Source organism: Myxine glutinosa, chromosome 4 (genome assembly GCF_964187855.1).
Source record: "Myxine glutinosa chromosome 4, kmMyxGlut1.1, whole genome shotgun sequence".
Classification (NCBI taxonomy): domain Eukaryota; kingdom Metazoa; phylum Chordata; class Myxini; order Myxiniformes; family Myxinidae; genus Myxine; species Myxine glutinosa.
In genome coordinates, this window is record NC_136264.1 from 57007988 (window position 1) to 57021638 (window position 13651).

The 13651-nt window shown below is 46.6% G+C and overlaps 2 protein-coding genes across 2 annotated transcripts in view; one reads left to right on the forward strand and one right to left on the reverse strand.

Annotated features, from left to right (window-relative positions):
* The window catches only part of LOC144891715 (protein SCO1 homolog, mitochondrial-like), a 60053-nt gene that overhangs the window by 19384 nt on the left and 27018 nt on the right, over window positions 1-13651 (forward strand). The window lies entirely within an intron of this gene.
* LOC137415634 (uncharacterized) lies at window positions 9010-12354 on the reverse strand. Its single transcript, XM_078775722.1, has 2 exons — window positions 10840-12354; window positions 9010-10696 (listed from the first exon to the last, which is right to left on the reverse strand). Exons 1-2 carry the CDS (start codon window positions 11332-11334, stop codon window positions 9956-9958), a joined length of 1236 nt encoding a protein of 411 aa, XP_078631848.1. The 5' UTR covers window positions 11335-12354; the 3' UTR covers window positions 9010-9955.

The window sequence follows — 13651 nt, forward strand, 5'->3', positions numbered from 1 at the left end:
CTCGGGTGGCAACTGCAGTGGTGGAGGTGTGCAGGTGGGTAGACCTGCTGGGAGAGCTACACGACCCAGCCCGGAAATTGTGCTAGGGCACCGGGAGATGAATCGGGGGAGTGAGACCCCAAATTGAGAAGCACCACAGTTTGGTCAATGGGAATTGGTTTTTAGAACCCATAGTGTAAGTTGGCCAATGGATTGGCAGGGAAAGACCCCGGGTAGTGTAAAATGTGTTAATGTCATTTAGAGGATAGTTAGGATGAAAATCTCCTCGCACCATCTACATCCACTCACCTGAGATGACGTACCTCCACACCATGCCAGGTTGTTTTTATTATTTTGATGCAAATGTTTGGAATGTGAGACGCATCATGACGTGGGTGTGACATTGTGCTTGTTGTTCCATCTCTCCCTCCTTATGAGGATTGATGATGAATTGGGTGATGGCAAATTTTGGCTAGAGGGATTGTGGTGACGAATTTGGAATATAAGAAATATGGGGAAGACGTGACAGTAGTGACGAATTTGTAAATGTGTAGATTTTGTAAATATGGGGTAAGGGCAAGGGTAGAGTAGGTGACGGGGGGGTGACGTACGGTAGGGACGAGCTTTCTCACTTCGCTCTCCGTACGCACTTCGCCTTGCATTGCCTTATTGATGTGTACCCTTGTGACCTTGCCCCTCGCTCATCTGTCTTTTCCCCCTTTTGTCTCCCACATGAGGACCTGTGCGCCACTGGGCGCCGAGGGGAGCGTGCGTGAGTCCGCCATTGTGCGCCCGGAACTCCCAGAACCAGCTGTCTGCATCGATGCACCACATTATGGACCACATGTCTGTGGCCGAGCACCACTTATGAACCCCATGGGTTGGGGCATGGCCCCTCTGCTGGAACTGGCCATGAAGGCCCGAAATCTTGCTGGCGGACCTTGATCACAGGGCACCGATGCCCCACAGGTGAACCACAGTAGTCGGCCCTGTGGGCCATAAATAAAGAAAATAAAAATGGACATGTTGGGTGCATTTTAACAGTGCAAATAGGCCGCCAGCAAAGAAGATGACAACATCAGGAAAATAGTAATAGCCAGCAGAGGGAGCCGAAGAGCAAGAGACCACCAGCAGGGTTAGGGGTTGTTGTTTTTATTTTTATTGATGAACAGTGATGACTGTGCACCGATTGGTGCTTGAGGGTGTATTCGTGCGTTTTGGGTGCTTTCATGGTGCGTCGATGCAGAGCAGACTGTCTCCCCCCCCCCCCCCCCCCCCCAGAAAGAACAATCACAGGTCCTGTGTTAGTTTTGTAAATAAAAGCAGAGTTATTGTAAATAATGCGCCCCCACCGTAAATGTATAGTTTGAAGACCATTCCGCAATTCGTTTAGCTGTGGGCGAGAGTCTGTTAGGCAGGGTGCAATGGAGCTGCGGGACATATTTATTTATGTTTTAAAACTGTCGCACTCAGGGTCAGGTTAAAAGTAGAGGGAACTACACCTACGTGTCACACTAAGTTAAAGTTATAGGCCCGGGAAGTGCTGAAGAGGAGGAGGGTGCAGTGTTGTGGATATGAGGATTGTGTTTTTTTTGTTGTGTTTTTTATTATTATTGCTTTATTCTGGACCCTCCCTACTCCAGTTATGTATAAAGGTCAAAGGGCGTCCCATAATTAGGTCATAAACAATCACGTCAGCCAATCATAGATTTCCCCCTTGTTGATAGTTATATCTTTATTATGTGTATTAGGGTAAGGCCTTGTCTTCCATTAAGATGACACTCCATTGCACCAAGTGAAATAAGATAGATTCCCTTCATTCCCCATTCCCACTCCCAAAACTTCCATTGCCAAGCCTCAATTGCCAGCTACATCCCCTCCAAGCCTCCATTGCCAACTGCACTGGGCAGTTTTCCAGGTTTGCTACAGCTGTGGTTGTTGATTTCGCCCCAAAGCCGCCATTAAGCATGTGCTCAGCTCGGGAAAGAAGGGCGTGCCCGCCCATCATCATCAAGGGCGGAGCCAGAGGGCCGTGCCGACCAATCAGGGCCGAGGCGAGCTGACCGATGGGCGTGTCCTGAAGGCCGGCGGCTTGATCGCCGGAGGCGCTAAAAAAGCGCGCGCGCAAGAAGCGGAAGTGTGGTTGGACTGAGTACGAGACGAGTCAGATGGGTCCTGGAGAAAGCACGCGACGTCCACAGAGCAGCAGCAGCAGCCACAGCAGCAACAGCGGCAGCTTCAGCAGCAGCAGCAGCAGCCACAGCAGCTTGGGGGGCCTTGACGGTAGTTTACGAGCAGGGCCGCGAAGGAACGGCGGCTGCTAAACACGCCGATCGTGCTGCAGTACCCGTGGACCTTCCTCTCCCTCCAGCCATCCACCTCCTGCCTTTCCATCCTTTTGTGTACGTGAGTTTGTTCTGTTTGTCTTGTCCCTGGGTATTAATTAAGTTTGTATAAGTTAATAATTGCACTGTGTCTCTGATTCTTCTGTATATTATTTTATTATCCTTCCTTCTCCTTGGTTACTTTGAGCGTGTAAATAGTAAGAATAAATTTAGTAGTATTTCCAACCTTTTTGTCTTCTGTCTTCTTCTCCTTCACATCCGTGTCGCTTTTGTCTTTTCCATATTGAATATCTGTGGCGCGATCCGGCCAACGTTCGGGAATCGGGTTAGTCGTGGTAACTGTTCGGCCGCGATGCCATCCGCTCGGCAAACCAACATCCTTATCCGCGGTCCGTAACAATATATATATATACTGAAACGCAAAAGAAACTTACCACTTGTTTGAAATGTAATAAAATTGTAACAGTTCAAAATAAAACAAACCAACAATTGCTAATTGAAACATTGGCATTTTATTGATGACATGTCAAGTTTTTGACCAAGATACACCATCTCATCAGTTTGTTCTACAGTACAGAACAGCACAGGGTGCAATGTCAGTCCCCCTTTCGTGTGTGGCGTGTGTGGCCCCGTGATGAGTGTGTGGCCACCATTGTTTTGGATACAGGCAGTGCATCGTCGGCGTATACTGCCTACCAGTCTTTGGATGGATTGCTGCTGGATTCTGTCCCACTCAGTCCTCAATGTCTGAAGCAGCTCTGCCCGTGTCCTGGCCCTGCCAACTACGCGTCTCCCAAGCTCATCCCACAGGTGCTCTATGGGATTCAGGTCAGGGGAGAGCGCAGGCCACTGCATGGTGTTGATGTTCTCGCCTTGGAGAAATACAGTGGTAAAGCGAGCAGCATGGGGACGAGCGTTGTCATGCTGAAAGGTTCTCAGTTCTGGGTGGTCTAGCAGGAATGGCAGCAGATGAGGTCGCAGGATGTTATCCACATACCGCTGGGCGTTAAGATTCCCATCCACAACCAGCAGTGGCAACCTGTACCGGCCTGATATGGCGGCCCACACCATCACACTTGGGCCACCCCACCTGTTGGCTTGACGCACGCAACAATCGGCATATCGCTCGCCAGTTCTTCTCCAGACATGCTCACGCCCATCAGGACTGTCCACACAGAACCTTGACTCATCGCTGAAAGCAACCTCGTTCCACTGCGCCAAGGTCCACCGCTGATGCTGCTGGCACCATCTCTGTCGGTTGTGGCGATGGGCAGCCGTCATCACGGGGCCTCTGTATGGTCTTCTGGCAGTCAGACCATAGTCATGCAGTCGTCTTCGTGCAGTATCATTGGAGATCCGTGGGTTTGCACGCCCCGGAGTTTCTGCCGCAGTGCGGGATGCTGGACGGAATCGATCCTGCAGGTGACTTCGGACCATCTGCCTGTCCTGCCTTGCAGTGGTGACTCTTGGCCTCCCTGATCGAGGTCTGTCATCTGCAGAGTTGTGGAGGGTGTCTCTGTCCACCAGGGCCGATATCGTCTGGTGTGAACAGCCAAGGCGACGCGCCACCTCACGGTAGCTCAGTCCGCCTTGCAGCATGCCCAGGGCACGCTGCCGTTGATCCCTTGACAATCGTGGCATGTTGATTGAAATGCCCATTTTGCACTGGCCTTTTTAAAGCCAATATCAAGACATCACGTGCAGCTCATTAAAATCATCCCGTACCCCTTGGCTAATCACTTACAGTCAAAACGGCTGTTCAACAGCTGTGCTATGGAGTGACCATTGAAGGTTCAAGTGACCATCCGTGACCGTTTTGTCTGACAGTGAGGACACTATTGTCCACAAATAAGTTCACACATTTACTACACGCAGTGTTATTGTTGATATTTAAAGGTTTCAAAGGTGGTTTCTTTTGCGTTTCAGTATATATATATATATATATATATGTATATATGTATATATATATATATATATATATATATATATATATATATATATATATATATATATATATATATATATATATATATATATATATATATATATATATATATATATATATATATATATATGTATATATATATATATATATATGCAATATATATATATATATATATATATATATATATATATATATATATATATGTGTATATATATATATGTGTATATATATATATGTGTATATATATATATGTGTATATATATATATATATGTGTATATATGTCGGTCGAAGACCTCAAGGGAAGGAAGAAGAAGAAGAATCAGAGCAACAATGTTTAATAAAATCGATTACAAACACACAGTGTGGAGCAAGGCTCAAGAATGCACCGCCTAACACGCAGCGGGCAATTTCTCAAGACACTCGCTGAAAAATAAGCAAAAAGGCATTTCATATATAGCAAAATATCAGACAAGAATCTGCGCTAAAGACTAAGCAAACCTGAGCCGTAAAGGCCCACCTACCATCATTCCTTCCTGAAGAAGGCCAAACTTAGACAAAAAAGATGTAAGCATAGGATAATGATTGAATACACATGCTGAATACACAACTATCAAAGGATGTGTAATGTCTATATTTCTTTCCAAGGTTGGTTACATCCTTGATTTAGGAGACATACTAGAAACTACAAAGATATATAATTAATTATTCCCTTTGTGAAGAAGGCGTTTGGCAACATGTTTTCCCTGTACGTGGGCGGTGAGCATATTATCTACTGTCTGGCACATACATTCAAGGACTTGTTTATTGGGCTAAGGATCCACCCTGCACCTCGAGCCTCGAAACCACATTTTGTCCACTCGCCTCTGCCTGCAGCTGAGTTCAAATCAGTTTTCAGAAGCACGATATATAATTTCAGATGTTATGATCAATTGAGTCATGGGGTTTAAACCCTAATGGCTAACAGTTCCTTCCTTTGTCTTTACAAGACAACTCCTTGGAAAGACACCGTATACCCCAGTGGTCAGCATCCCAATTAGTCACATGCCAGGCACGACATAGCGTCACGTATGCTCAAAGAGAGATACCGGCCCTAACTGGCCGTCTAACATTCAACGCATAAATTGTTAGCCATAATTCGCGACGACGGCGCCTGGTTAGGAGATTGCTGCCGCCCGGCCAGATTCCGAATCCACCCTCGTCACGGCGTAGGTGCGACCCAGTTGCCAGCCAGATTTGGGGCCCTCCTTATGCAGGCGTGGTCCTCGCGAATCAGGGCAAACAATCGACGTCCAATGCCATCAAGCCTTGTACATGTGTTTGCTGGGTGGTGTAAGTGGTGGTGAGGGTGGTTCTTCCGGATACATGTTTGCCATCCGCTCCTTACTGCTGGCATAATAGCAATAACCTTTAAAAGAACCTACACTTTCTAAATCACAGGTATAATCATCCCAACTAAAATAATCATTATCAGAATCCCAAGCATCAATAGGTTCATCGATTACCCCACATACTCCTTCCTTTTCTGCCAACAACATATCCAAAGCCACTTGATTCTGCATCACCATCGTTCGCATATGCACTCATTCGTTTTCCAATTGTAGTTCTGCGATTCGGGTTTCGTTTCCAATTCGTTCCATTACTAATGCGAGACTATCTATTCGCCAATCATTCATAATACATAAGAGGCGTTAGCCAGTACACGCAAGGGGTTTACCACACAAGTATCACAGTCATCACAAACATCATTACAGGCATCAGCCAGTTCCCACAAGGGATTTTCAACACAAGTATCACAGTCATCACAAAAATCAATACAAAATTCTGAAGCGCCGGTCACATCTGCCTTGTTGAAGGACCCATTCAGGTCGACGGCCTCTGTGGTCAAGATCATGGTCTTCCGACGGCGGTTTCTTCATCGTCCATCCTGAAAAATACTTTCTTACACACACCATGATCAAATTCCTAGCCCCCCGTCCCACCAATTGGCATTTAGTTACCTTATCTCTCAGATGGTTGGCTTATTCATAGCCGCATTTCCTGTGTCGTGTCTGGAAATTTGAATGCCATATTTACTTTCACCAATTTCCGAAAATACCTTCCTTTTAATCATCTTCCCTACATCTAATAATACATGATTTACCAACCATCTCCCCCCCAGTGCAAGCCAACCCCTTGTATCACCTTCTTATCACGGAACAACAGTCCATAACTAACCACTTTCCTTTATTTCCTGCCTTTTCCATTAACTTTTTATAACCTTTTCCTCCACTTTCTCATCAATTCCTGCAGTCACCTGTCATTGACAAATAATCCATCTGATTCGACTTTCCACTCCAATCATCTTTGCACTTTCCATGACCTTCTTCACACTTCCTTTTAAACCTTTTCTTCAGACACAACCCACATGAGTTATGAATACAATTTCCCCTTTCAGGCACGTGTCTAGCCACTCACAAAGTGTCCATAAGACAACGTCATCATATTTCACACCTCAGCTCTCGAGACCACCCAGGGGTCCCTTGAGAGATGCATCCTAATGTTAATCAGCTCTCGAGAGCTCAATTTTGAACAGGGGTAAAACCAGCAATACTCATTTCTGCCGAGCAAGAGGCCAGAGCAGTATCACTCCCTCTTCCCTCTGCCCACCATAACTGGCAGACAGACAATGGCGAGCCATAAGCCCCAAAATGACATTGCACGAACCCTTTCAATATCTGTCTAAACCTACTGCCATTTAACGACGCTTCCCAGATGACGGCGCCCATACACTATTCTGGCACAAAATTGTTGCATCCCACAGATGCCACGATTATTTGAACAAATTCATTTTCCTAATCCACCCTTTCAATTTTCATTTCAATTTAAAGTCAATCCAATGTCCTCTAATACCTCTCTTAGCATCCCATGCACCTGTTGCAGACACCTGTTTTAGCCTCTGGCCCCAGATAACTCTCTGCCGGTAGACCTTAATGGTTTGGTCGCCATATGCATATGTCTCCGTGTTCGCCCATGCCCTCATGTCCCCAGTGCTGGCAAAGCGGTATATTAAACTAAGTGTGATTGCCACCCCTAACAGGCGGTGGTGCAGCATCCTCGATCTGTGGTGGTGCGTTTGAGGTGTCTGTGTTTGTGGGTATGGCCAACTTACAATGTGTGGCATGTACCCAGGACGACTTGCCCTCACAAAACACCGCTGTTGGTGTGATCAGAAGAACTTGGTATGGCCCCGTCCACCTTGGTTCGAGCGCAGTCTTACGGGTGAAATGCTTCACCAGCACGTAATCTCCTGCCTCGAAGGTGTGGATAGGCTTGCTTGCTGGCTCCGGCAGGGCCTCCCGAACGCGTTCATGTATGCTGCGCGCCACATGGGATAGACCTATGCAAAATTTTAAAAGCATGTCATCCATGATAGGTAATTCAAGTGCTGCCATATCCACTGGCGCCGATACCGGCAAACTCATGGGCCGACCCATTAATATCTCGTGCGGAGAGAGACCAGTGGTGCGCCCTGGAGTAGAGCGCACGCTCATTAACGCTAGCGGAAGGGCCTCCGGCCACTTGAGGCCTGTCTCGTCGCAAATCTTTGCCAATTTACCTTTCAGTGTGCCATTCGTTCGTTCTACAAGTCCCGCCGATTGCGGGTAGTAAACACAGTGGAACGACTGTATCACTCCCAAGGCCTTTAACACGGCTTTAATGACGTCACCTGTGAAGTGCCCGCCCTGATCGGATGACACTTTCTGCGGGACACCGAATCGACATATAAAGTGCCGCAAAAGGCACTTGGCCACCGTTATAGCGTCAGCCCTGACGCATGGGTAGGCCTCCACCCACTTGGTGAACATGTCCACCACTACCAATACATGCTTAAAGGACATACAAGGCGGTAAATTGAAAAAATCGAACTGGATATGACAGAACGGCCCGACGGGAGCCGGGTGACCCACGTTGTGGCGGCGTCTGGGGGGTGCCCCCCTATTATGCCGTTGACATATAGCGCACGAGCGACAGACCATGGTAACCGCAGCCGAAAGGCCTGGTGCTGCCCAGGTGGAAGTGACCTGCCTCATCACCCCCCTATGGCACACATGGCCATTTTGATGCGCCATGCGTGCCAACCATGGTAATAAAGCTCGCGGTGCCACGGGTTTGTCATTAATCGTCCACATTTGTCCTTCTGAGGGGCGCTGAGCTCCCAATTTAATCCAATCTTGATGTTCTACGTTTGAGGCCGCGGCTTGTAATTGTATTACATCGAACTCTGTAGGTGCGGATGTCGGAACGTCTGTCTGGGCGGTCGCTTTAGCGCCCTGTTTGCGCGTAACTACTGGCATATTATACCCAATCTGTTGGTTTGCCGCTTGTGCTGCTGCTTCGTCGGCTCGGGCGTTTCCACGGGCCACAGCGTCGTCTGTACGCTGGTGACCTCGGCATTTAACTACAGCTATTTCACGTGGAAGCATAATACTATGAAGCAGATTACGCACTAAGTCCCCATTTTTAATGAGTGCTCCCGCTGAAGTGAGGAACCCTCTCATTTTCCATATGGCCCCTTTGTCGTGGACCACTCCGTGTGCGTATGCCGAGTCTGTATAAATTGTCACTGCTTTTTCCTCGCTTACTTCGCACGCTCTCGTGAGTGCGTACAGTTCAGCTTGTTGTGCTGACCAGGTGGGCGGGAGGCGGCCGCTTTCGACCGTCTCCGTATCCGAGCATACTGCGTACCCAGGTAACAGGGATCCGTCCCAAGCCCGTTTGGCTGAACCATCGACGTAATAGGTGTGATCGGCTTCCTGTAGCGGTGTGTCCTGTAAGTCAGGCCTTACTGTTGATATTAACTGCACCACGTCCGTACAAACGTGCGGGATTCCCTCCTCCTTTGTTGGCAAAAGTGTCGCTGGGTTAAGAACGGTACACCGCATCACCGTCACGTTGGGTGCCATAATTAATGCCGTTTCGTATTGCATCAGTCGAGTGGCTGTGAAATGCTGTGTGTTTCGCTGTTGTAGTAGTGTATGGACGCAATGCGGTACCTGTAAAAGGACAGCATGTCCCATTACTATGTCGGCCGTCCGCTCAACTGCGTATCGGGCAGCCGCCACGGCTTGTAAACACAGCGGAAAGCCTTGTTCTACCGCATCAAGCTTTTTGCTGAAATAGGCTACCGGACGTTCCTTATCTCCATGAGTCTGAGTTAACACGGATTGTGCGAATCCCCCTACTGCATGGGTGAAAAGTGTGAAGGCCTTTTTATAATCGGGAAGGCCCAAGGTTGGGGCCGTTACCAGGGCTCGTTTGAGTCCTTCGTAGCAGCGTATTCGATTGTCCGTCCAGTTCACCATCCGTGGCTGGTCGTTTTTCGTCGCCTCATATAGAGGTTTTGCTAGTAACGCATAGTCAATTACACTGGTCTGCGTCATTTCAGAGGTCTAGGTTTTCTCAACGGTTTTTTATATGCTTTTTGCATGCTGAATTTAGAAATGTATCTCATTTCGCTCAATCAGGTCAAGTTTTTATGCTATCTCAATTTTAAGGGAAAAAATAATCAAAAATTTTTTTTTTAAATTAGCATTTTTAAAATTCAAAATCAGACTTACATTGACAGAAAATGTACAAACTATATATAAAATGACGCACAAGTACCGTTAATGTGAAATTCAACATTAAAAAGACGAAGGAAAACAATTAATGCGGAATAAATGGCTTTCGCAAAGATTTTCGTCTGTGTGTCGCATCTGTAACATCTCTCTTGAGGCACCAACAGTAGTCTGCAAGCATGTTGACATCCCATCGGCCCTGGTACCTCTCTTCCATCACTCGAATATCCTGGTGAAACCGTTCTCCTTGCTCCTCGCTGACATCACCACAGTTTTCCGGAAAGTAGTCTAAATGCGAGCTGAGAAAATGCATCTTTATGGACATGCGTGCACCAAGAGCCTGGAAGCTCTGCAGGAGCCCTTCCACAACACATTCATACTCTGGACTTCGGTGATTGTCCAGAAAGTTCGTCACAATGGATTTGAATGAGAGCCAGGCATTCCTCTCATTGCTCTCCATACTTTCGTCGAATTTAGGATCTTTCATAAGCTCCCTGATCTGAGGGCCATCAAAAATGCCTGCTTTCAGTTTGGCCTCACTTACACGAGGAAATTTCTTGTTCAGGAAAGTGAAAGCTCGACCTTCTTTGTTCAGTGCTTTGACAAAATTCTTCATAAGTCCGAGCTTGATGTGCAGTGGCGGAAGTAGAATCTTCTGAGGATTCACAAGAGCGTGTGACACAACGTTGTGGGAACCTGGTTCCAGGCCAGATCTTTCTGGCCAGTTGCATTGTACATAGTGCTGCTTGTCTGCTCGGCTGTCCCACAGACAGAGAAAGCAGGGGTATTTGGTGTAGCTGCCTTGTAGACCCAGCACCATGGACACAACCTGTAAATAAAAAGAAAGAACACACATATTTGTTTTAAAATTTGTTATTCCAGTTTATTAAAAATATATATTTTAATCCATGTTAGGAATATTTCAATAAATAAAGTAGAAAAATATATGTAACTAGGTTGACACCAACATACCTTTAGGGCTCCGCAAATCATCCAATTGTGATCTTTGTACTTCAAAGCAGTTAGCAAATGCTCCATGTTACTATAGTTCTCAGTCATCTGTACCGAGTGACCCACCGGAACAGACGCGATCTTGTTGCCATTGAAGAGTAGTACTGCTTTCAAGCTTCTACTTGAGGAGTCGACGAAGAGCCGCCATTCTGTAGGATCATATGCTAAACCCATAGCTGCAATGAGGCGGGTGATGTTGCTACAGTAAACCAGAGAAACTTCATCGTCCGAACTAAAATATTCTCGAAACTCTTCTTCACGGCTGCGGTACCAGGAGAATGTAGTTTCAGGAGCTAACAAACGATTTTCACGAAGTCGTGACCCTAGCAACTGAGCAGATTCTTTGGACAAACACAAATCTCGTGTCAAATCGTTCAACTCCGCTTGGCTAAAGAGTTTGGGTTGACTTGTCTCGCCCGTAGGTTGATATGTACCAGATATGTCACCATCTTCCATTTGTTCATCGGAATCGGACGCCGAATGTCTGCAATTTTCGGGCAGTGCTGGAATTGGAATTCCTGGTCCATGAGGCACTGGTTTAATGGCAGATGGCACGTCTGGATACTTTAAGTGTTGCTTGTTTTTTCAATTTATGCCTAAAATGAAAGAGATAGACATACCGTCAAGGGGGTGACATGATATATAAAGTTAAACAATTTAGAATGTTTGGGAATTTATTAAACATAAAGTTAAACTCAAACAAAATTGATAAACTCACCTTGTAGGTTTGTCATACAGAAATAACAGTCATTAGTATGATCTCTTCCCTCCCTCCACACCATTGGGATACCAAAAGGCAGACACTCAATCTTCTTGTGGCTCCAGCGCCGCAGACTCTCAACGCACGTTTTGCAGCATATGTGAGGGGCAAAGGCTTTGTCCTGGTCACCAAGTTTCATTCCAAAGTATGCGTGATAGCTTTTTCTTACAAAACGTGTGATGTTAGACTGCCGGTCTGGCATGGTCACTTTACCACAGATATAGCAGAACTTGTTTGGGTCATTCTTGCACTTTCGATTCATCATGAATCACAGTAATGTTATAGTAAGGAGGACACTACGCAGGACGTACTGCCGCTCACGTGCACCTAAGTGGACAGGAGACACCAGACTGAGCCACGCAGCTGCTGGAGCGACTGAAGTTGGGTGTTGCCAGAAACAACGATTTATCTATATTTTTCTGAAATTGAAATGAAAGTAATTGAGAAAGCACTTTCTTCCACATTAAGTGTACTTGTGTGTCATTATATGTATAGTTTGTACATTTTCTGTCAATGTAAGTCTGATTTTGAATTTAAAAAATGCTAATTAAAAAAACAAAAATTTTGATTATTTTTTTCCTTAAAATTGAGATAGCATAAAAACTTGACCTGATTGAGCGAAATTAGATACATTTCTGAATTCAGCATGCAAAAAACATATAAGAAACGTTGAGATAACCTAGACCTCTGAAAAAAATATTTCAAATGCAGCCCAGTGTTATCCATGTACGACAATACCCTGCCATTCCCAAAAATCGCAACACCTCCCTTTGTGTACGAGGCAACGGGGTTTCCATGATGGCCGTGACCCGGCTCGCGTTGAGCTCGCGTCTCCCATGCGAAATCGCGTGTCCCAAGTATGTAACTATCTCCCGCACAAATTGCAATTTTTCCCGGCCTACTTTGTGGCCTTTCTCGGCTAGCGCATTTAACAGCGCTAGTGAATCCGTCTCGCAGGCTGCCTGGGATGGAGAGCAGATTAATAAGTCGTCGATGTACTGCAACAGCACCGAGCCGCCTTCCAATTGGACATCTGCGAGATCGCGGTGCAGCGCTCGTGAAAACAAGGTGGGGCTATTTGCGAAACCCTGCGGAAGCACTGTCCAGGTGAATTGTCTCCCCCGGAAGGTGAAAGCGAAGAGATACTGGGACTCTGGAGCTATTGGCACTGAAAAGAAGGCGGAACACAAGTCTATGACTGTAAAATGTGTAGCATCTGGCGGAATGGAAGTCATCAGAACTTCTGCATTTGGTACAACCGGATGAATACCCTGAATTATTTTATTAATCTCTCGCAAATCCTGCACAAATCGCCACTTTCCTGTCATTGGTTTTGGCACTGGGAAAATGGGGGAGTTACATGGGCTATTAGTTTCGATTATTATTCCCTGCTGCACGAGCGATTCTATCACCGGAAAAATGCCTGCGTCAGCCTCGTGCCGAAGTGGGTACTGCCGAATGTGTGGTAAAGGTAACCCTTCTTTAATTGGAATCACCAATGGGGGTGCATCCCTAATGCGCCCTACTTCATTCTCGTGTTGCGCCCATAGTGACGGGGTGACGGTATCGAGCAATCCATCGGAGTCCCCTGGAGTCGTGGGGACCGCCCTGACCACATGTGCCGCTTTGGGTGGCAGTTCCACCATCTCAAATCGAACTCGTCTGTCCTGAGGTGCCAAATTAATTATGAACCCTTCATTGTTGTCCAACACATGGACCGTTTGGTGTTCAACATTGTATCGACGCCTTACTGGCGTTTTCCGCAGTCGGTCCATCATCCATCCAATGCTCTCGGATGGCCATCCTCTGGCGGTGCTAAGGGTAACATGCGCTACCATCCCCTCGGGGTACTTAGCCTTTGATCTCTGGCGTGGCGACAAGGTTACCGTAATCCCAATGCCCTCTCGGCCAATCCATATGTGTGATAATTGAAGATCAGAAGTTTCCCCTAAAGCTGCCGCAACCATGTCTAAATAATAATCATCGCTTCCAGTCGCGTCATAACATGCGGTG

Excerpts from the sequence above, each read along its gene's own strand:
- LOC137415634 (XM_078775722.1), bottom strand. The coding sequence starts at position 11,334 with ATGGAAGATGGTGACATATCTGGTACATATCAACCTACGGGCGAGACA. Across the intron at positions 10,697-10,839 it reads TGATTTGCGGAGCCCTAAAG|GTTGTGTCCATGGTGCTGGG; the intron begins GTATGTTGGTGT and ends TTTTATTTACAG.